The sequence below is a fragment of the Rhipicephalus microplus genome, chromosome 10 (genome assembly GCF_043290135.1).
Source record: "Rhipicephalus microplus isolate Deutch F79 chromosome 10, USDA_Rmic, whole genome shotgun sequence".
Taxonomy (NCBI): Eukaryota; Metazoa; Arthropoda; class Arachnida; order Ixodida; family Ixodidae; genus Rhipicephalus; species Rhipicephalus microplus.
The window spans coordinates 3,789,680-3,812,363 of NC_134709.1; the positions used below are offsets into that span (position 1 = coordinate 3,789,680).

The 22,684-nt window shown below is 45.3% G+C and overlaps 1 protein-coding gene across 5 annotated transcripts in view; it reads right to left on the reverse strand.

Annotated features, from left to right (window-relative positions):
• Positions 1-22,684, reverse strand: part of LOC119181297 (glycogen debranching enzyme) — a 137,882-nt gene that overhangs the window by 26,665 nt on the left and 88,533 nt on the right. For all 5 annotated transcript variants that reach the window (XM_075874883.1, XM_075874882.1, XM_075874884.1 and 2 more), the window contains 4 exons: positions 19,357-19,582; positions 12,355-12,466; positions 9,156-9,291; positions 5,920-6,032 (listed from right to left, as the gene is read on the reverse strand). In XM_075874883.1, coding sequence (XP_075730998.1) covers positions 5,920-6,032; positions 9,156-9,291; positions 12,355-12,466; positions 19,357-19,582 — 587 coding nt within the window. The remainder of the gene's footprint in view (positions 1-5,919; positions 6,033-9,155; positions 9,292-12,354; positions 12,467-19,356; positions 19,583-22,684) is intronic.

Consider the following 22,684-nt stretch of genomic DNA (forward strand, 5'->3'; position numbering starts at 1 on the left):
AGTTCAGTCGGCGGCTGATAGGCCTCACTCCAGAGTTCACTCCTTCCACGGAACTTCGCAAGTGCCGATTACCTCTCCAAATGGCCAACGCCAGTCCGCAACCGGCACCCCAAGGCCCCCCGCCAACACAGCCTTCATAGGTAACCATCTTTCAACCAATGGTTCCCGATCACTTTAGTGGCGGCACCCATGAAGACGTACATGACTGGCTTGAGCACTATGAGCGCGTCGCCAAGATTAATCTGTGGCCTGAACAAGAAAAACTCTCACACGCCTATTTCTACCTTGACGGCGGTGCGTAAATTTGGTATGAGAACAGAGAAGGCAGTCTGTTAACTTGGGGCGACTTCCGACAACAGCTTGTCGATACGTTCCCCAATGTCGATCGACGCGACCGTGCGCAGCAGCTGTTGGAGCTACGGGTTCAAAAACCCAATGAAAGCGTTACTATGTTTGCTGAAAATATGACTCGTCTTTTCCGTCGAGCTGACACGAACATGAGTGAAGATAGGGAGCTGAGCTACCTCATGCGCGGCGTTAAGGAGCAACTTTTCGCCGGGCTACTGCGCCACCTTCCAAGTACCATAGTTGACTTTATCAAGGAGGCTACAGCTATCGAGCGGTCCCTCCATCAACGATGCAGGCAGTATCATCGAATGTCTAGCAGCGCCCCAATCAATGCTGCCGCCATACCTGAGGATCAAAGCTCCCTGCGAGACCTCATTAGGGAGATAGATCGCGAAAAACTGCAAAAGTTTCGGAATACAGTTGCTCAAACCCCCGTTGCGTACGTCGCTAACTGGTACGCGGCGAAATCCGCCACGCATTTTCTACCGCTGGTCCTGGTGACGAGCACCGTCCTATGAGCTATGCCAATGCTCTGCGACGTTCACCATCTGGTACATCGCCGCCATATCACCCAGTGCCGACGGCCCCTTGGTCACCGCTGCAAGAGCAGACCCCGAGCCGACCGCCAAGCGAACCGACGTACCACCAGGCGTCCACAGCAGCACCATGGACATCGTCGCAAGAAGGGAGGTTCAGACGTCCACCGTTCCGAAGAACAGACGCATGGCGCACAATCGATCGACGTGCACTGTGCTTTAACTGCGGAGGTGCAGGTCATGTTGCCCGTCATTGCTGGCACCGCAGTGATTCATTCCGCCCTCTTCGAACATGGTCTGACGATTGATGTGCGAACGAAGAATACATACCACGCCGGTAGGACGCCTCTTTCCATGGAGCCCATTCTCACTTTTACCAATACCGCACTTCTGACGAGGAGGCAATACCTACCCGCCAGCCAGGTTTGGGACGTCAATCCCGCTCTCCTCCCGCTCATTCACCTTCATCACACCCATGTACCTCCGCGGACCTTAACACAAGAAGGTCACCCAGCCCGCGCCGGGGAAACTGAGGCGGTGACCTCCGGAGGTAAGGTTGCAGGCCATGAATATGATGAGGAAAAGCCCCCATTACACGATGCTGTAAATCCGACAAAACGTGAGAGCGACGACATTGTGACCGCCGACCTGAGTGTTTTCCTTGACGGCCAGAAAATAACAGCCTTAGTCGACTTTTCTATTATCAGTCAGGACCTTGCCATCCGCCTCAAGAAAGTGAAGACGCTGTGGACAGGCCCTCAAATAAGGACGGTAGGTGGTCAGTTATTGATGCCCTCTGGAAGATGCACAGCGAGAATTGACATAGGAGGTTTTTCTTTCGTTGCGTCGTTCGTCGTTCTAGCCGCATGCTGCAAGGATCTAATTATTGGTATGAACTTCTTACGAGAGTACGGCACTGTCATCAATATCCCAGACAGTTTGATTACATTCCGCAACAGTTCGGGTGCACCTGATTGTACACAGGCGCGACCAAACCAATTGCGTCTAACTGATGACGATGTGATTCTCCCTCCTTGGTCATGCACGCTTGTTTCTGTGGCAGCCACTGTCCAGTTTGACAGCAAAGGAGTAGCAGACGGAATAACCTCGCTCCTCCTCACACACGGCATTTCCGTCGCAAGAGGTATCGTCAGTGTCGCCGCTGGACGCACGGACTTGCTTTTGACAAATGTTAGTGATGAGCGCCGGGACCTTCCAAAAGGCATGGCCGTCGTTTACTTCGACAATATCACAGACGCAGAAGGCTGCTTGGCAGTAGTCGACGAGGCGCCAAAACTTGATTCAACACCAGTTCTCGACGTTAGCACTACTTTGCCTAAGAATGAGCGAAAGAGGCTTCTTGAGCTACTGGCCGAATTCAAAGACTGCTTTTCGACAACATCAAGAGTTGGCTGCACGCCTCTAACCAAGCATCGGATAATTACCGAGGACATGGCGAGACCAATTCACCAAAACCCCTATCGCATGGCTGCAAAGAAACGCGAAGTGATAAAAGAGCAAGTCGACAAAATGCTAGAAGATGACGTCATTCAGCCCTCAAAAAGCCCCTGGGCATCACCTGTAGTCCTCGTTAAAAAAAAAGACGGCAGCCTGCGCTTCTGTGTAGATTACCGAAAACTCAATCAGGTGACAAAGAGAGATGTGTATCCACTTCCTCGTATCGATGACTCTCTCGACAGACTTCGACATGCTCGTTACTTTTCATCGATGGACTTAAGAAGTGGGTATTGGCAAATCGAGGTAGACCCAAGAGACCACCAGAAGACTGCTTTTGTGACACCAGATGGCTTATATGAATATAAAGTCTTGCCCTTTGGTTTATGTTCAGCGCCTGTTACCTTTCAAAGACTTATGGATACCGTACTTTTTGGGTTGAAGTGGAAAACCTGCTTGGTCTACCTTGATGATGTCGTAGTTTTCACCGCAACATCTGACCAGCACCTTAAAAGATTTGAGGCAGTTTTACAAGCCATAAGGTCTGCGGGCTTGACGTTGAAGCCTGAAAAGTGCCACTTTTGCTATGAAGAGCTGCAATTTTTTGGCCACGTTGTCAGTCACGCAGGTGTTCGTCCTGATCCTGAAAAGATCGCAGCTGTTGCACAGTTCCCGGTGCCGACTGATAAGAAGGCTGTCCGACGATTCCTCGGACTATGTGCGTATTATAGGCGATTCATCGCAAACTTCGCACGCATTGCATCACAGTTAACCCGCCTCATGAGAGAAGACGTTGCTTTCCAGTAGAGCAACGAAGAGGAAGCTGCTTTTAAGAACCTCCGCCAGCGACTACAGACGCCTCCAGTGCTTGCCCACTTTGATGAGAAAGCCCCAACGATGCTACACACTGATGCCAGCAATATTGGTTTGGGAGCTGTGCTTGTGCAGCTGCAAGAGGGCACAGAAAGAGTAATCGCCTATGCAAGCCGAACACTAACACGCGCCGAGACTAGTTACTCCACGACTGAGAAGGAATGCCTCGCCATGGTATGGGTGGTCACAAAATTTCGCCCGTATTTATACGGCCACCCTTTCAAAGTCATCAGCGACCACCATTCACTGTGCTGGTTGACAAATCTTAAAGATCCTACCGGGATATTAGCGCGTTGGAGTCTCAGGCTGCAGGAGTACGACATGACTGTCGTACACAAGTCAGGGAACCACCACATGGACACCGACTGTCTATCCCGCTCACCCATTGAATCGGCAACTCTATCCGATGAGGGGGAAACAGCATTTCTCGGTATGCTTGACTCAACCGCTATTGCACAGCAACAACGTGGCGACCCTGAGTTACTTGCCCTAATTAATTACCTGGAGGGAAGATCTCAGAAGGCACCAACTGTTTTCGTAAGAGCACTGTCATGATTTTGCTTATGGGGCGGAGTACTATACAAAAGAAACCTCTCTTCGACAGGATCTGTGTATTTGCTCGTCATCCCAGCAGCCCTTCGCTCCGAAGTACTCGAAGCATGCCACAACGAGGTGACTTCAGGCCACTTAGGTTACACAAGAACGTTGGCCAGAGTACGGCAGCGCACCTTCTGGCCAAGACTGACTATAGCCGTAAAACATTATGTTCGTACTTGCCTCGACTGCCAGCGACGGAAGTCACCGTCGACTAAACCAGCTGGCTTCCTGCACCCCGTGCAGGTCCCAAGAACACCATTCAACCAGATTGGCATAGATATTTTGGGCCCACTTCCTACTTCTACTGCTGGGAACTGCTGGGTTATTGTCGCGACTGATTACCTTACCCGTTATGCGGAAACAAAGGCTATCCAGAGAGATACAGCAGCGGAGGTGGCACAATTTTTCATCGAGAACGTTGTCCTGCGGCATGGTGCACCAAGCGTTGTAATCACAGACAGAGGAACCGCATTTACGGCAGCTCTTTTGGAACAAGTCCTCATGCTGAGTGGAACAACCCATCGTAAGACCACCGCCTACCACTCGCAAACGAACGGGCTTACAGAGCGTCTGAACAAAACAATTGAAGACATGCTTTCAATGTACGTAGACGTCAAGCCCGGAAATTGGGACGAAATCTTGCCATATATCACGTTTGCATACAACACTGCCAAGCAAGAAACAACCCGGATGACCCCGTTCAGCCTAATTCACGGAAGGAAAGTACGAACCATGTTAGATGCGACGCTAGCGCACGAATGCGACGACATCGAACCGGACGCCGAGATGTTTACAGAACGAGCGGAAGAAGCAAGGCAACTAGCACACCTACGAATCCAGCAACAACAAGAGTACGACGCGAGCCGCTACAATTGTCGCCGCAGAACAGTCGTTTACCAGACTGGCGACAGAGTATGGGTTTGGACGCCCATGCGGAAACGAGGACTCTCTGAAAAGCTCCTAAGGAGATACTTTGGGCCATATCTAGTACTGCGACGACTGAGTGATGTTACTTACGAGGTCGTCCCCGACAGTTCATATAGTATGAGGCTTCGCCAGCACCGTCCTGAACTAGTTCACGTTTTGCGCATGAAGCCTTATGAAAGGTAGTGACTGCGCAAGACACTTCTTAAAGAACAGACAAAAAAAAACTGCACTACTGGTTTAGCATCGGGGCGATGCTCATTAAGAGGGGGCCAAATGACGCGTGTGTACTGGTGGACTAAAACGACGATAAGGGGATTTGGCGGACACCAGGTAGTGGAGCTCTGGCTGATCGAAGATAAAGAAGGCGATCTTGCTGTTCGGCTGCTGAGAGTCGCTGTGTCAACGTTTATCTGCCTTTGAATCGCGCTGTACCGCGACTATATATATATATATATATATATATATATATATATATATATATATATATATATATATATATATATATATATATATATATATATATATATATATATATATATATATATATATATATATATATTCGTTGAAGGGCGTGTCAATGTCCATGTGCCAACATGAACATTGAGAGGCTCCTCAGTGGCCCTTAGGAATGTCCCTCAGGAATGTCAATTAAACGTACAAATTTGTTACCTTTGTACAACATCTGATGTACGTCCATCGGATGTACTGAATACTTTCGTGGACGTCTGATGACTGTACAGAATATCAGAAATGTGCATCTCGTCATATTACTACCGGATATCCATCTTTACTTGGGAGTTTGTCAGCTTCACATAGCCTGGTGGCCTGCTTTTGCGTTCGGGATTCGGGAGCAACAGTTCCTTTGCTTTAGGAATGAAAAAAGTGGGAATTTTAAGGGCTTGTTTTTTTTAGACACAATATTAAAGAGAACTAACAGACAACTGTCAGTGTGCAACCTGTTACAACCATCAGTGTGCAACCTGTTAACAGATGAAGATGTATGCAGTTACACGAGTTACTTGAGAGTTATGAAAAAGAACATCATAAAAAAAAAACAGAAAAGATTAAAGGACCAGTGTTGTCCACTGCTCCATGCATACGTTAACCCTAACACAGTAGAACTAGCACATCATCTACCATATTGTACACATGAGGTGTGCTGTCACTATCACTGTGGCTGTACCATGCTCAGTCTTCTCCACTGCATTGTATGGGTAGTAGCCGTCCTTGTACATCTGGTCCAGCCACCGCAAGGCAGATTTGCAGAGACCTACCAGTTCCACTGCAGACCCATCTCTGCAGAAAGGAAAAGTAAGCGCATAAAACCATCTAAAGAAAATATCTTGTTTCCAATATCCTTGTCGGCACACAAGCCCAGCAGTATGCAATTATTCACTTCCACTTCTGATCATTTACTATCAAACCACAAGCACTGACATAATAAATCAATGGTTATAATGAAAGAAATGAATGTGCATTTATTAATTTTTAGGTCTAACAAAAGCCACTTATACTTAGAACACACCTATACTATAGTGAGGCAATGTGAGTGGTGCCAGTAAAAGCATCTAGGAACGCCACACAGAAAAGATCAAAGCACCAGTGTTGCCCACTGCTCCATGCATAGGTTAACCCTAACATAGCAGAATTAGCACATCATCTACAATATCACTGTGGCAGTACCATGCTCAGTCTTCTCCACTGCATTGTATGGGTAGTAGCAGCCGTCTTTGTACATCTGGTTCATCACAACTTATATTTCTACCAAATGCATAGAGATGTGCTATATAAGATGAGTTCCTGGCATTTAGAAATGACATACTTCTCACTGTACAATCAACAAAGTACTTACTAGTCTAGGCGAGGTCCGCTATGCTGATAATACTGTCACGGGGTTGTGACTTCGAAGTTTGAAGATCAAACTGTTTATTCAGCCAAACTTGTGGCCAACCAACAAAAAGTCGGATTACAGTGATACATGCTGGTACTGAGAGCGGCGAACCGAGTGTCGACTGTCAATCAACTGACAAGTGGTAGAGCGCGTCAGCATTTATACATGTGCCATCGAATATTCCAGCATTACTGCTGGCAGCCACATAAGTTGCAGAATAATCTGTAATGTTTGCAGTGCGGGCATGTCCTAACAAAATGATCTACTAGAATCCCGAAGCTTCTTGAACACTGCAGTTGCGGTTTGTGCTGAACATTATTTAGAGTGTAATGGGGTGATGACAAAACTTGAAGAAGGAATGTGGCAATATAATAATTGTTGCGGTTTGACGTCCCAAAACCATGATATCACTATGAGAGATGCTGCAGTGGAGGGCTCCAAAAATTTCACCTACCTGGGGTTCTTTAACATGCACCTAAATCAAAGTGCACCTGAGACTGTGCAACTAGCCTCGAGTGTTTCTAACTCCATTGAAAAGGCGGCCGCAGCGGCTTAGATTCGATCCCACGACCTGTGGGTCAGCAGCTCAGCACCATAACTACTAGACCACTTCAGCGGGTTAGGTCCACTATCTTGTTAGCCAATCATTCTGCGTCTTTTGATAAATGCAGAATACAGTATAGAACACCTATAATGCTTGTTGCCATGGCCATAAACATTCGCACTATAAGTATGACACTTCAAAAGCTCCAAACATGCATAAATCTGTGCAGACATGTGCGGGTGAATGCATCGTCATTTTCAGGTTGATGCACTATAAAGCTGTTGTCAATACAGCTCCTTTTGTCTATGCCATTGACCTTGTTCTTCAGTGTGAGCCGTTTTATTTCTGTTATAGTACATTGACAGCCTTATCTGAAAGAAGAAAAGAAGTAAACTTCAAGTGCTTGTTTTTCTTTGTTAGACACAGTACTAATGAGTACCAACAGGCAACTATGCCAGAAACAGCCTTTTCGTCCACTTTTCTTTCTTCACATTTACATTAGAATTATTACTCAATATCCCCTATACTTTCCTCAGCATAATTGCACACACATGTGTTCGTTTTCGTTGCATTCAACTATTGTTTCAATAAACTTCAGTAGTCCCATGCTCTGTCTTTTTTTTCTTCTGCTCCATCTTGTTCCCACAATTTTTTTACAACACGCATCACTTCTAACATACTCAGCTCACTACTTTACTGGTACTTAAATTCTGCCTACTTTCCTTCAATCAGACAGAAGATTCTGTTCTGATAGATTTGATGCCTTCGGGTAGTATGCAAGACATCATTGGTCAGCTACCAGCTAGTAATAAGATCAGGTGTTACAACCACACACGCCATCATAGCTACTAGCAGTGCTGACTGACACTACCAGGTTGAAATGCACGTACATACCCCATAATGTGGATGGAGCATGACCACTGGCATAGCTCAGTGGTAGAGCATCGGACGCATTATTCGAAGGTCGCAGGTTCAGCCCCTGCCGGTAGCAAGTTACGTTTTTGTCCACTTTTATGTCTTCACATTAACATTACAATTACTAATAATAACATCCTCAATACTTTCATTGATGTCACAGTCTGTTAGCTCTCATTAATACTGACGGTAGTGAATGGGTGAAATTTATTAGGGAATGTTTTTGTGAACTTTTGGTGGAATTTCAAAATGTTCGTGCAGACATACAAGGAAGAAGAAGATGATGACAAAAAAGCAAGCCAGTGGCAGGTGGCATACGTGGCGGTGGCATGACAAGGAAAAAAAAAGCAGACAAAGAAGAGGAGCATGAAGAGGGCTGAGCCAAAGCTGGCCAAAGGACACGCCGGGCCAGGGCACTTTCCTCGAAGATTCCTTTGGCCATGCTTGGCGAAGCTTTGGTGCTTGCCTGGTGTTCCAGCGGCTCCAGCTAGAGCACATCAAACCTGGGCACTCTTCGTGGAGCTCCTCCAGTTTGTTCCTGGTGATAGAGGCCCGGGAGCCACCCCGGGCCCCGATACCTGTCTGGGGCTACCGACACCGGGCTCGGCTTCTACTGTGTCAGCGTGCGGGACAGGAACGACCAGGTTCAGACACAAGGCCTTAGGGAGGCCTTATCTTCGTGCCAAGACTGCACGTGTTCCACCCACACGTCTGGGCTCGCCACCTACAAGGGTCATTGCCGCACGTGGACTGCTGCCTTCTGAAGACGACATTCGCTACAAGACCATGAGATCTTGCCCTTACCCCCTAGACCGAAAACTTCATTGATGGTAGGACTTTAGGTGTGCTCAGCTCTGTGCATGTTTGTGTGTAGTGTACCTCATTAGTTCCTTGTCTTCGTAAACATAGCTTGAAACTCTCTCGTATAAAGGTACTTTTCAAGGTGCTAATTGAAGGTGCTACAAATCTAGCGGTCTCTACAAATCTAGCGATCCATGTGCACCACCCTCACTGCAGGACATTGAATGTGTTCTCACTGGCTCTGTTTGGCAACACCATCTCAAGTTACCTGGGTGTGGCAGGATGCCCCTTGTTGCCAGCTTTCTCGGAGCTTCCCATCTTGTCCATCCATGTTCCACAATTCCAAGGATTGCCGCCATACACGAAGCCATTCTTGGTGTCTACGCCAGCCTTAACATTGAAGCCTGAAAAGTAAAAGACATGCTCGGTACCTGCGCTGCTAAAGACAAACGAGCATAAAGACAGGCAAACGTAGGCAGCGAGTTAGGGGGGCCTGGGGGCTCGGACCCCTCAAGGCTGCTTCATCAGGGGCAAAGCGTCCCCTGGCACTGGCCTGAGATATTTTTTAAGAGCTTGGCTAAGGCTCTCATCTATTGCCACTGAACTGTTTGCCACCCTTTTTTGCTGCTATATCACAGAGGACTGTTTATGCCAGCTCCTTTTCCTTTCAGGCTTTTAAAATTTCGGTTAAGGATTAATGACAAGTAGGAAGTCTGGCGCTATGGTCATATTGAAAACAAAGTCACCCGAAGACAAATATTGTGGCGTTTGCATGGCTCTTGTGCAAAATAAGTACAGGATATACGCATCAAGAAAATGAGTTTTGTTTTATGTAAAAGACAATTGTTAAAAGCAAGTTCAGAGTACACAAACTAGTGACATAGTGACAGGTAAACTGTAGCACAATCGCACTACAGTGTAATACATGAAGCTCTGCGAAAAGCTTCATAAAAAGCTTCACAAAACACCCACACAAATTACTGCTGCAAAACCTGACCGATTCAAACCAAGTTAAAGGAGTACTGACACAAAATTTTAAACGTGAGATAACCTGTGTGATATAGTTGCGTGAATGCATGCATCATCTATGAAATATCACTGAATAATATATCCTAGAACATCGGACGTAATAGCCTAGAACCACTGCCCGTAAAACAAGCCTTCGATTTTCGTGTAAACAACCAACCACCCCTTGCAGCACGAGTGTGTTGGCTGCCCCAATCTTTGCGAGTGCTTTCTCTGAACAGAAATGGAAAGAGAGGGCATACTTGCATGGGAGTACAAAGAGCGATGTCCTTGCATCGGTGGTGCATTTTTTGGAAGTCATGCACATTTTCAACACCCCTTAGGGGATTATAGCAGCACTCAGGATACCTTCATTGAAATAGTTGTCAATGTGTGCTCAGTTGTTAACCTAAGCAATGTGTGCTCAGGTTAAATAAAAGATTAAAAAGCAATTCAAATGTCCTGCACAAAAATGCAAAAGCAATGCTAACATTTAAATTTCAGGACTCTGTCAGGTGCATCAAAGATACCACTTTGAACCACGTGAAAATTACAGGAAAAGTGGAATGCTTTGCATCTATCCATGCCTTTATGCACCGTCTACAGAGTGCTAGTTGCACTAGCTGCAGATGCCTCTGAAATGCGTACTCAGAAAAACGAGGACATATTCGTCACCGTGAACCTTTTGGTCATGATAAACAAGAGACCTTCTTTGTGTCCCTGCTTCTGTTTTTTTCTTTTGCTAGTTTTTAACCTTGCATCACGTCTTTCATGAAGTTATGCACCAACAGGCCTAACGTCTTATATTGTTATATTTAGTGGTTCCAGCACAATCATGCAAAAACTCAGGAGATGCCAATTGTTCCACTGCTTAGAGAACTAAAAACAAGGCACAAGCACTGAACATTCCAAAGAGCACTCTCCAAAACATAATCTTAAGAATTAAAGATTATTCGTGAGAGAGCAGTAAGAAAAGAAACAAGAATAGTCGCGCATTAACGTAACCAAAAAGGGTGAGAAGTTTACACCTGTCGTGTAAAGCTTAAATAAAGAGCAAAGCAGGTTGATCTTAGGGGCTTAACATTGCCTTCTTGGCCGATACTGGGACTTTCCTTGGCATAGACAGAGCAGTGTCCAACCACAGCCTTTCACGGATGGTGCAAAAATATCCAAACTCCAGCACCGGAGCTAATGTGCGAAACTGGCTGTGGCACCTATGGTAGAAGCACAGGCCTTTTATCGCTCGTAACAGCTCGAACCATGCTGGGAAACTCGGCGCAAAGGCTGCACGAACTGTCGCCATCGGTGGACGTGGCTGGTAAGCAATGGCACATGACAAGCAACGACGTGGAGGGTTTTTTGTGGACATCCAACATTTCACCTCGTGCTTTAACAGCTTTGCTCTTAAAAAAACAGATAATATCCCCAAGTAGCCTTTTTTCCAGAGAGTACCACTATTTCTTAAATCTTTGAAGCAAGTAACAATTCCCAAAAACATAATATTATTTTTTTAATCAGTAGTTATATGTCTACAAACTAAAGTGCGCACACTCGACAAAATGAGGAACACTGCTAGTGCACCATGCTGGCATCACATTCAGTACATTCATAAATGTGCATTTTATAAAGTCACAGCAAGCTGCTACCGACAAACCTGGTCCAACACAGCTCGAAAAATTGGTTTTCACCGACAAAGTTGAATAGCTCTTCTTCAAATGACTTCAGCTGTGGGTTTGTGCACTGGCATAAATCCAGAAAAATCACAAAGGGAGACACAAATCAGACCATAGCAGGTTTTTTTAATATGGGTTGTATTTTTATTTACAAAAAAATAAAATCATGCTCTGAAATAAATTTAAAAAACAAGCATGAGGTCCGAGCTCGAGTAACTGCACTGTTTGGTACAGTCTCTTTTGAACCAGTCGAGGGGCTATACCGATCTCCAGTCTCACACAGCTGAGTGGTATTGAACACAGGTACACACTAAAAAATAATCTGCCTTTAAAAAAAATTCGAATGTGCTGCACTCAACTGTCAAGTAACTAAAATATATGATGTTCTAAAGCTAAATCACAAAGAAAGACACTTGCAAGGGGTTTCATGCGCCCTCCCCTCCCCCACTTGAAAATGAGGGGGGTCCAAACTCCCTTGAGCCCCCCCCCCATGATCTACGCCAATGGACTTGTGTGGTACTCACCTTCATCGATTGATTTGATTTGATTGATTTGTGGGGTTTAACGTCCCAAAACCACTACATGATAATGAGAGACGCCGTAGTGGAGGGCTCCAGAAATTTCGACCACCTGGGGTTCTTTAACGTGCACCCAAATTTGAGTACACGGGCCTACGACATTTCCGCCTCCACTGGAAATGCAGCCGCCACAGCCGGGATTTGATCCCGCGACCTGCGGGTCAGCAGCCGAGTACCTTAGCCACTAGACCACCATGGCGGGGCTACTCACCTTCATCGGTCATCTGGCTGTCGATCTGGTAGCCTGCATTCCTCTCCCTAAATGCAATGCCTGCAAAGTGGCGCTGGAGGGCTTCCTGTATCACTTCTTCAAGAGGCATCTCCTGCACAAGAGAATGGATCAGTTGCATGCGTGCCAATGACCAACCTACGTACATGCTGTAAGATGTGAGGACACTCGTGAGACACAATTAATCAGATAAAGTAACAATGCCAACCGCTCGTCGGATCGTTCATAAGCGGGTGATGCAACTTCAAGACAAAAACGTGTTTTCGTTGCAGCTCGCACTTCGTGGGAAATCTGCTTTTCCCAGTCAGTAAATGCGGCTACGACATGCATGCAACTAAAGTTCGATATGCATACCGTGTCTTTCACGGACAAAAAATACCACATGCGTCAGATGTCGGCACTGCTTTGGCGAAGATGAAGACAGCACTTTCTGTCTTTGGGTTGCGTCTTTCAGCCAACAGATATCTGCTGCCATCAACAGACACTCGCCGTTTTACTTTATTTGGTCGAACGTGCCTTGCATGCAAGCTGAGAAATATTCCCACCAGAAAAGAACTTACACCATGCCTCTGTACAGCCACGCAAGACACTGATGCACTTATGCCTCTGAAATACAGTAGGATCTGGACAAACTCTGGCATGCTATGTATACTACTCGTATCAACTAGGGGCTAAGAAAGAGCTAGATACATTGAGCTTTGGATTAATTTAATCCACTGCATAATAAATTTGTCTTCATTCACCTTCATTTAGTAGTGTACTGTTGCATATGGTTACTTTGCAGAAAGCACAGCCACGTTTCGCACGTCGTTCAACGTGTCGCTTCCTGTGAGTCATGTGAAAAGTGTAATTTTTCTTTGCTCAAAATAGATATGACCAAAAATAAATTCGCAATCTAGCCTGCAGTTTCGGTCTATCTATGCCAATTTTCAAGTCTCGGTTTGATAACGTGCAATTTATTATCCGTTATTTATTAGGCATTGTCAGATTTATTAGGCATTGTCAGAACGCACAGAGCTGCCGTCGTAGGAAGGGTTTCATGTCAATTGCAGGGACGGCCAGTGATGTATTGGCGGGTGCGTGGTCGTGCACAGACCCAGCCAGCTGGTCCACCACTACGTTTTCAGCAATCTCGCGGTGCCCTGGCACACAGCACACCACAACCTGTCATTTGAGTGCGTAAATTGTGCATAAAAAAGAGTAAAGTGATATAAGGACAGGATTTTTATGTTTTTTCAGCGTTTTCAAAGCTGTTACGACATTCAGCTAATCTGTGTACACAACCGCACGTTGCAGTTCTAACTCATTGATATGCTTGACGGCCACAGATATTGCATGGGCTTCTGCAGTGAAAATACTTGTTTGCGGGTGCAGAATACCGGATTTTGAAAAGAATGGGCACACAGCTACATAGGACACACCAGTACGCATCTGTAAAAAATTCCGGGCAAGTGAATTTATGTTGAAGTTCAAGGAAGTGTGTGCGGAAGTGTGCAGTAGGTGCGTGTTTGGTAACCTCCACGAAGGATACGTCACAGTCAATTATCTGCCACTGCCACGGCGCTGGATATGCTGCGAGAGCCATCAACCGGTGCTCTAGAAGTGGCACGCCTGTTTCCTCAGTGAGGCTCCTCACACGGAGCGAGTAGGGCCGTCTCAGTGAAGGACAGTTGTTGAACAAGGCACCATTGGACACATCAGTAATTATGGTGTGAGTAGGATGTTCCTCGCCTGCGTTAACCTTGTGGTAGTATGTAAAGGACATGCAACATCTCTGCAGATGAAGCGATCATTCACTTGATTCTACATACATGCTTTTTACGGGACTAGTTCGAAAGGCACCTGTAGAAAGGCGAATGCCTAGATGGTGGACAGGGTCGAGCATCTTTAAGGGTGATGGGGTCACAGACTGATAGGTGATAGTACCATAAACTAGGCGTACGCGTACGAGGCTTCTATACAAATCCATCAGGCATTTCCTGTCACTACCCAACGTAGTGAGTGACAACACTTTAAGAATATTCATTGTCTTTAAGCACCTGTTCCTTAAATACTTAATATATGGCATGAAGGTTAGTTTTGCGTACAATGTTAGGCCCAGAAACTTATGCTCAGACTTTACAGCCAGACGTTTACCATGCAGGTCCATCTCAGTATCGGAATGAACGCTCCTCTTCCAGCAGAACTGGATGCAGGTTCTCTTTTGCGCATTCAGTTTAAAGCCATTCTCATCTGCCCATTGAGAGACCTTGTTCAAACCTCATCGAACCGGACTTTCACACACTGAGAGGTTACAGGACTGGAAACCAACCTGCACATCATCAACATATGTACAGTAAAACATATTTCATGGTATAGTGAGGCGCAAGGAGTTCATTTTGACTATAAATAGTGTACAACTCAATACACCTCCTTGCGGCACTCCTGTTTCTTGAACAAATGTACAAGACAATACAGTGCTTACTGGTACACCGAACGTCCGATTGAACAGGTATAGCCAACATTCTGCCTCACACACCTAGGTGTGACAGGTCTCGAAGTATGCCAAAGGGCCTAGTTGTGTCATAGGCCTTCTCCATATCTAGGAACACAGAAAAAAAATACTGTTTGCAAATGCAAGCATCACGAATTTGTGCCTCGATATGGACAAGGTGGTCAGTAGTGAATTTAGCCTCCTGAAACCCGCACTGGTATGGGTCAAGCAGGCTATTTGTTTCAAGAAAGTGCATCAGTCGCCTGTTTATCATTTTTCAAAGACCTTGCACAGGCAACTCGTCAATGCTATGGGCCTGTAACTTGATGCTGAAGATGGGTCCTTACCCTGTTTAAGGATTAGAAAAATTATGGCTTCTTTCCAGGTGAAAGAGATCACTCCGGATAACCAAACAGCATTATAAAAAGAAAAGAGGGTTTTTTAGGTTTCAGGGGGCAGACGTTCCAGCATTTCGTACACTATACAGTCAGAGCCTGGGGCGGTCCTGTTACAGGAATTTAGCGATGCTTCTAGCTCTACCATAAAAGGTTCATAGTATGCGTCATTATTTGTGGATTTCCGTTCTATTTTTTGTTTTTCTGTTCTTGCTTTGTAACGCTAGAAAGCTGGACTGTAATGGGTTGAGCTGGAGACCTGTTCGAAGTGTGCACCGAGAGAGTTTGCTTGGTCTTCCAAACCGTTGCCTTGTGTGTTTGCTAGAGGAAGAGGATGTGCATCTCGCCCTACTACCCTACTGACCATGCTCCAGACTTTTGCCTCATGTGTATATGATTTGATGCCAGATAGAAACTTCTGCCAGCTCTCCCTTCTGGCTTGCTGACGCATTCTCCTGTTTTGTAATTTGATGTTTTCAAAAATTGACAAGGTTCTCGGTGGTTGGAAAGTCTCGAAAACGCTTCCATGCTTTGTTTCGTTGTTTGCGCGCATTGAGACACTCACTGTTCCACCAGGGAACACGCCGTTTTTTGGATAGTCCCGATGTTTGCGAAATGCACTTAGCAGCAGCTTCAATAACAAAAGCAGTAAAGTACTCTACAGATGGATTTATGCTATAACCGCATATGTCAGTCCAACTTAAGCTAGCTATCTTATAAACTGGTCCAAACTGGCTTTTTCTATGAGCCATTTGGGACCATGTGCAGGACATTCAAATGATGTTAGTGTACTCAAAATTATAGGAAAATGGTCACTTCCCTAAGGATTATTTCTTACTTTCCATGTGAGTTTCGGAAGGAGCGATGGAGAGACAATGCTGAGGTCTATCGATGAGTAGGTATTATTAGCCAGGCTATAGTATGTTGACTCTTTTCGATGGAGGAGACGCGCACCAGAAGAAAAACTGTTCAATAAGGCGGCCTCGCGCATCGCAGCAAGAGTCACCCCATAGGCTACTATAAGCATTAAAGTCGCCTAGGACAAGACACGGTTCTGGAAATTCATGGATCAGCGACTGAAATTCCTGTTTATTCAGTTGATGGTGTGGAGTTATGTAAGTACTGCAAATTGTTACCAATTTGTTGAAGATGACAGCTCGGACAGCTATTGCTTCCAGGGATGTCTGAAGGGGTAAACTTGTACAGGCTGTTCCTTGATTAACTATTATGGCAACCCCACCGGCTCATCTCGGTCCTTTCGAAAGATAACGTAATTGTGTAGAAAGTTAGTGTGTCTTGATTTTAAGTGCGTTTCTTGCACACAAACACTTTTGGTGTATGTTTGTGTAAAAGTTCTTGGATATCGTAGAGGTTCCTCAGCAGTCCTGTGATGTTCCACTGTATTATATGTGTCATTTTAAAGTTATCACCTCCTGTGAGGTGGCAAATGGTGCCCCTTGAGTAGGCACATTCACAGAATTTTTGGACCTAACTGCAGGTGCAGTGGTCTGGGTCTGGCAGACTTTGAAGTCTGCTGAACCTGTTTAGCAGGAGGAAGAGCAGCACAGGCTACTCTAGCCATGGGCGCAGACGGCAAGACCGCGGTCACACTTTGTGTGACATTCGCGGGTGCGGTAATATGTGATGCGGCGCCCTGACGCGTCACATCTGCAAAGGAAGGAGAGTGCTTGTTATGGAGAGAGAAGCACTGGCGTGCCTCTTGAAAAGACAGATTGAATTTCCCTTTAAGTTCAAGAATTTGTTTTTCGTTTTTTTAGGATGAGCATAATCGCGAGTAGGCGGGATGGTCTCCTTTGCAGTTCGCACAGCGGGTTGCAGCAGTACAGCCGTCCGATGGGTGTTCGTTGGAGCTACAGTTTGCGCAGGTAGCGCGCCCTCTGCAGCTTTGCGACCAATGTCCGAAGAGCTGACATTTGAAACAGCTATGAGGATTTGATATGTAGGGCCTGACACGAAGCTTGCAGTAGCCAGTCTCAATTGAATCGGGTAAGTAACTGGTACCGAAGGTGATAATTACATGTATCGTTGACAAATTTCTTTGTACCTTCCCTACATTATGGTCTGGTCAGCCTTCCAACAGTTCACTCTCTGATAATCTAAGAAGATTATCAAAAATGACACTGCGAACTGTGTTCAAGGTTGTGTGGGGGCTTATGGAAACTGGGACATCCCCAAACGCTACTAGTTTAGATAGCTTGTCGTATTGGAGCTTGTCGCGAACCTCCAAAAGGGGGTCGCCGCTTCCCAACTTGCTTACACGATAGCTTGGGCCAATTGCTTCAGTGAGTGTTTTTGAGACAAGGAAAGGTGAGATTGCTCGGACTGTTTTGTTTTATTTCTGACTATGCACAACATTAAACTTGGGGAAAGACTGCTTTGGTTTTGACGAAAGGAACTGTTCTTCGGTGTGCCACCTTATTGGGCGGCGATCAGAGAGAGTGGGGAAAAAGTTGGCCATACAGATAGAGTAAAGTTCGGCAGCGATAGTGGCCACCCACCACCGAGCCCAACAGGGGGCGCTACAAGGTAGAATAGTAAACACTTGGAGACCCCAGCCATGGATCCCCGCTATAACCGAATATAACTACCGAAGGTTGGGTAACTACACAGGGTTAACCCTCGCCGCCAGGAAATTTGGAAGTAAATGGAAAAGAGAAGAGACAGGACAGATAAAAAGTGAGAGATAAAGACGAAGATGTAGGGAGAGAGAGATAAGAAACGGCGACTGCAAATTCCCCCTGGATGGGTCAGCCCAGGGGTGCCATATATGTGAAGCCGGGGCCAAAGGGGTGTATTACCTTTTCCAGGGGGCTTAAAGATCCAAGCACCCAGCTTCAGCTCAATTCCCAGGATCCCCTTTTCCCCGGACACCGCTCAGCCATGCACGGCTAGGCATGGGAAGGAGTCGAAACCCCCCATTAGCTCAAGTACGTGGTGTCACTACACACCAAACGCCTGCTTATGCAGACGCCCCTGTGGGGAAATGGTCTCATCGAGCGCTGTGGGGAAATGGTCTCATCGAGCGCACAATGAGACCATTTCCTCACCAATATGATTCTATGTACGTCAATGCAAGGCACAAGAATTGGGATGATATCCTCTTCTTTATTACGTATGCCTACAACTCGGCAAGGCATGAAGCCACTGACTACGGCTCCTTCTATCTCCTTTACGTTCAACCATCGCGGATCTTCCTTGACACCATTCTGCCAATTCATACTCATGTGGCCCGTTCGATTGCTCGGACTCTCTGCCACGCAGAGGAAGCATGGCATGTAGCTCAGCTTCATACATTGGCATCCCAGGACTGTTCTAAGATCACCTACAATTCATAGCACAAAGATGTCTCTTCCAACAAAGGCAACATAGTTTGGCCCTGGATGCCGCTATGCAAGTGTGGCCTGCGTCAAAAGTTTCTGGCACGTTGCACCAGTCCCTTCATCATTTCTGATTGCCTCAGTGACCTGACATACTCAATAGCTCATCTCCTAAATCGTGGCTACCATTCTCCGCACACGCAACATGTTCCTGTCACACGCCTGAAGTGCTGTCATCGGCGCGACTCGGCGTTAACATAGCTGTTACTCACCCGGCGGGCTTTGTCTCTGGAGGGAGGAGTGCTACACTAATGCAACAGACAGGATGAATAGCGCTTGTGTATCGGTGTGGGGGGCAGCCATTCAGCCCCTTTTTCTATCAGCGCATCTTCAAACAGACATCTTTCATTGTAACAATATGCTGTGTATTGCTGCAAAGGATCGATGTGCCGCGTACCAGGACCAACATTGACAGTATTTTTTTTCTTCGCTGACAATGAATACACCTAACAGACAAACTGTGAAAGCATATTGGGGCTAATATTCGATTATTTTTTTGCAACAGTTGAAGCCATTTTGCAGAATTAGACATTTAACTGCATGCTTATTAAGATTAATTAGTAAAACTTATGCAACACACTACATTCCTTAATTTTCTCTTTTGAAATGTAATAATACTGAGTGCCTTGGAATCATGTCTTACAAATTCGGCATATTTACGGACAGTGCATCGTAATTTGCACCTTAATACAATGCTCCAGAGGCAACGAACACACACCTTAACACCGGGCTCCTGCGGTGGGCTGTCGTCAGTCGGATAGAGACGTGCGACCTTGTCTTTGAGGATAAGGTAACCATCAGGAACCTCCTTGGTGTAGTCCTGAATTGCCTGGATCCACCACCACACAGCGTCACGACAGTTGTACCTTGCGTGCGTGCCCTTATCCAGCAGGTTTGGAATGAGACCGTGTCGAAGGCAGCCCGCAAATGCCAGGATTATGTACCTGCCATTGTTGCACACAATACAAATGTCAGTATGTTTTGCCAATTTTAATTTGAAGAGACACAAAAAAATGAGGTGCCAACTTGCCTGCCTCCTCCTTTTGTGTTTGTTTTAGGCTTGTGAGGACATTTGAGCACTTCGAATATTTGGAAATATTCTAAAGAATATTACAGTATTTGAATTCACTTTGATACCAATTTTAATTATCCGAAATTTAGAGCTATTCGTAATGAACCAAAATTTCCGCATGTACACAAATGGAACGATGATGAAGGAGCTTGCTCCAGAGGTTAAAACCAGTAAACTGTGAATCCTCTGTACATATGCTCAATCATCTTCATATAAAGACATGACATGAGAGCTGTTATGGTGTGAGCATGTATACATGTTATATACACAATGTTTATTATTGACATATCCATGTACTATATAAGGATATTTACATACTGATGCCGTATATACATTTTGTTCAAGAGCTTATTTACTGATCACATAGGCTCAGAGGTACTTTCATTTAGTATAATGGCTTTGTGATCCGTAAGGTAAAAAGCCAGAAGATATCAAATTATAGGATATAGTGGAAAGTTCGAGAGGGGTCCTGACAGCGATCCCGCACTGTAGCCGTGTTGCAAGTGGGTAACACCCCGAGTGTTGTCCGGCAAAAGAGAGAAGAAGCACGTCGAGGGAAAGTGCTATATATAGGTGCGGCCACCTAGCGGTTTCCCACCAAACCAGAGCACGCGCTGAAAGTGGAGCGAGTGTCGCCCGAGCAGCAGCACACCATCTAGTGAGCGCTCTTGAAACGAAGAGCACAGCTGCGCCTTTAGCGGGAGCAATGATCACTAGTGTTCACACCGGTGCAACAACGAGAGACAACACCCAAACAATAGAAGCAAGCTCCTAATAACTATACATAATTCTGAATTCAACTTTTTGTAAAAATGGCTTCACTGCAGCAATAAAATGTTATGCCAAGAAAATGCCTGAAACACTATGCCGTGTAAACATTTACACAAAAGAAATCCACACTGCTGCAAAGTCTTATATCAATGTTAAATGAGTACATTATCCTCACATCGATTCATAACTGTTTAGTTTGAAAACTTGTAATATTGGCTTATACGTTCCAAGTATAGTAAATACAAATTTTACAGGTTATCACGTGCGTTCTGTCGAAAGTCATGTCCTGGTAGTATTTAAAGTTGCTTCCTTTTCACTTGAACCAAAAAAAATGGCACTTGCAGGAGCCTCATTTCAAACTTACAAAAAATTGTGTGGGTTAGTCGAGTTCTGACAATAATGACCATTTTTCTTTATAACATGTCATATATACTATTCAAATTCGTTTCGAAATTATTTGATGAGATCACTATTCACTTCAAATTCACCTCAGACATAAGATTTACTATTCACACAAGCCTCGTTTATTTTATTACTGCTAAATCAGTAAGTTTGTAATGTAAGACTAACTGGCCCAACTGTATGCCTTACAGACATAGCACACGCTAACTACTAAATCTGTAAACAGAGCTCTCTGTGTCACAATTACATTCCAGAATATGCACAAAGGACACATTTGTGTGCTTATCTATGCAGCAGTTGGTGACCACCATAGAGTATTGTTGAAGTACAAGCTCTATTTTCACTGAAAATTGCCTTTATTTACATACATGCACTAGTCAAGTTGTAAGAGCAAAAACAATAATGGCAGCCGACGAAAACGTTGAAGGCAGCAATGCAGTGGCTGCAGTATCAAATGTTGAATTCCAATAGTAGAGTCGGAGCAGCCAATGAATTTCGCAAGCGAGCACTCGACTCTGGCGTAAATGCAACATCTCCATGACTGGAACATGTGTTGCTGGAGCAATGCGGAAGTGGAAGGTCCACCTTTCAAGTGAAATGTTGCCCAGAGTATCTAGCACCCAGTTTCAGTAAAGGCTCATTAATTTGAACTCAAGCGAGACTATAAAATTGTTCAAATTAAGTGGAGTTCCAATTAGTGGGCAGGCACTAAAATTTACAAACAATGCACCACACTGCGCAGGCTGAACTCAAAGAAACCACCTCAAAGAAGCATTGCACACTATGCACTACTACAGGTTTGTAGAAGGTGAGTTTGTTGATTAAGTTCATGGAGCTTTTATCAGTAAACAAAATTAATGCATCAGTCAATGATGTGCCAGAAAACCACCAGTATACATTCATGTGAGCAGTGAATCATAATCTGAAAATATATGATGCCATTCATATTTAGATAGTTGAGTAATGCAATCAAAATTATAAGTAATCGGGGTCTTCCGTGAATGTTCTTTGGACCAGAATAAGCCTAATTTTAGTTTACTTGCACTTCTTCTCTTGCAACTCCATGATAATTGTTTGTTGCTTGCCCAAAAGCTCCAGCGCAGCATCAGAAATCTCATCTGCTGAGAAATACTGCTGTTTGTTGTTTCAGTTTGGTTTGCTTTTGCAACCTCTTGTGATCCCTCTGGGCTGCCTTCTGCATGGAGCAATGAAAAACGAGTACTCCCAGTTTAAATTATCGGGAGTTCCCTTCACAGAAATACACAGGGCTGTGCCAGGACCAGGGCATCAGTTCGAATCAACTGCATGTTTGAACTGACGCACTTTTATTGTATTCCATTGAGCTGTGAAATTCTGTCACATCTCCACTTGTTCATGGCAGTTTTAGCATCTCTGTTACTATCTGATGGTTCATGCAAGAACATCTTTACGACTCGGAGCTGTCACTATTGAGCATCAGAAAAAACAATGGCACACAATTTGCTGGCTGGTCCATGTCGTCCACCATTACCACCACTACTGTTACTGTTAATGCACATTAAAGCATTAACAAGCAACTACAGGCAACATCCTCAAGCAGGAAAAAGTGAGTGAGTAAACAAACTTTATCCAAACCAGCAGACTGAGGTGTGGGCCTAAGCTGCGCCAGGGGTGGTGGAGAGACCCTGGCTCTCAGCCACCTCCCGTGCTCGCTGGATGGTCCATATTTGATCTGCCCAATCTGAGCTAATCAGCGCAGCTTTCCACCACGCTACCAAGCTGTTCTGGGGAGACTGCATTGGCGTCCTGTATCTGTGCGCAT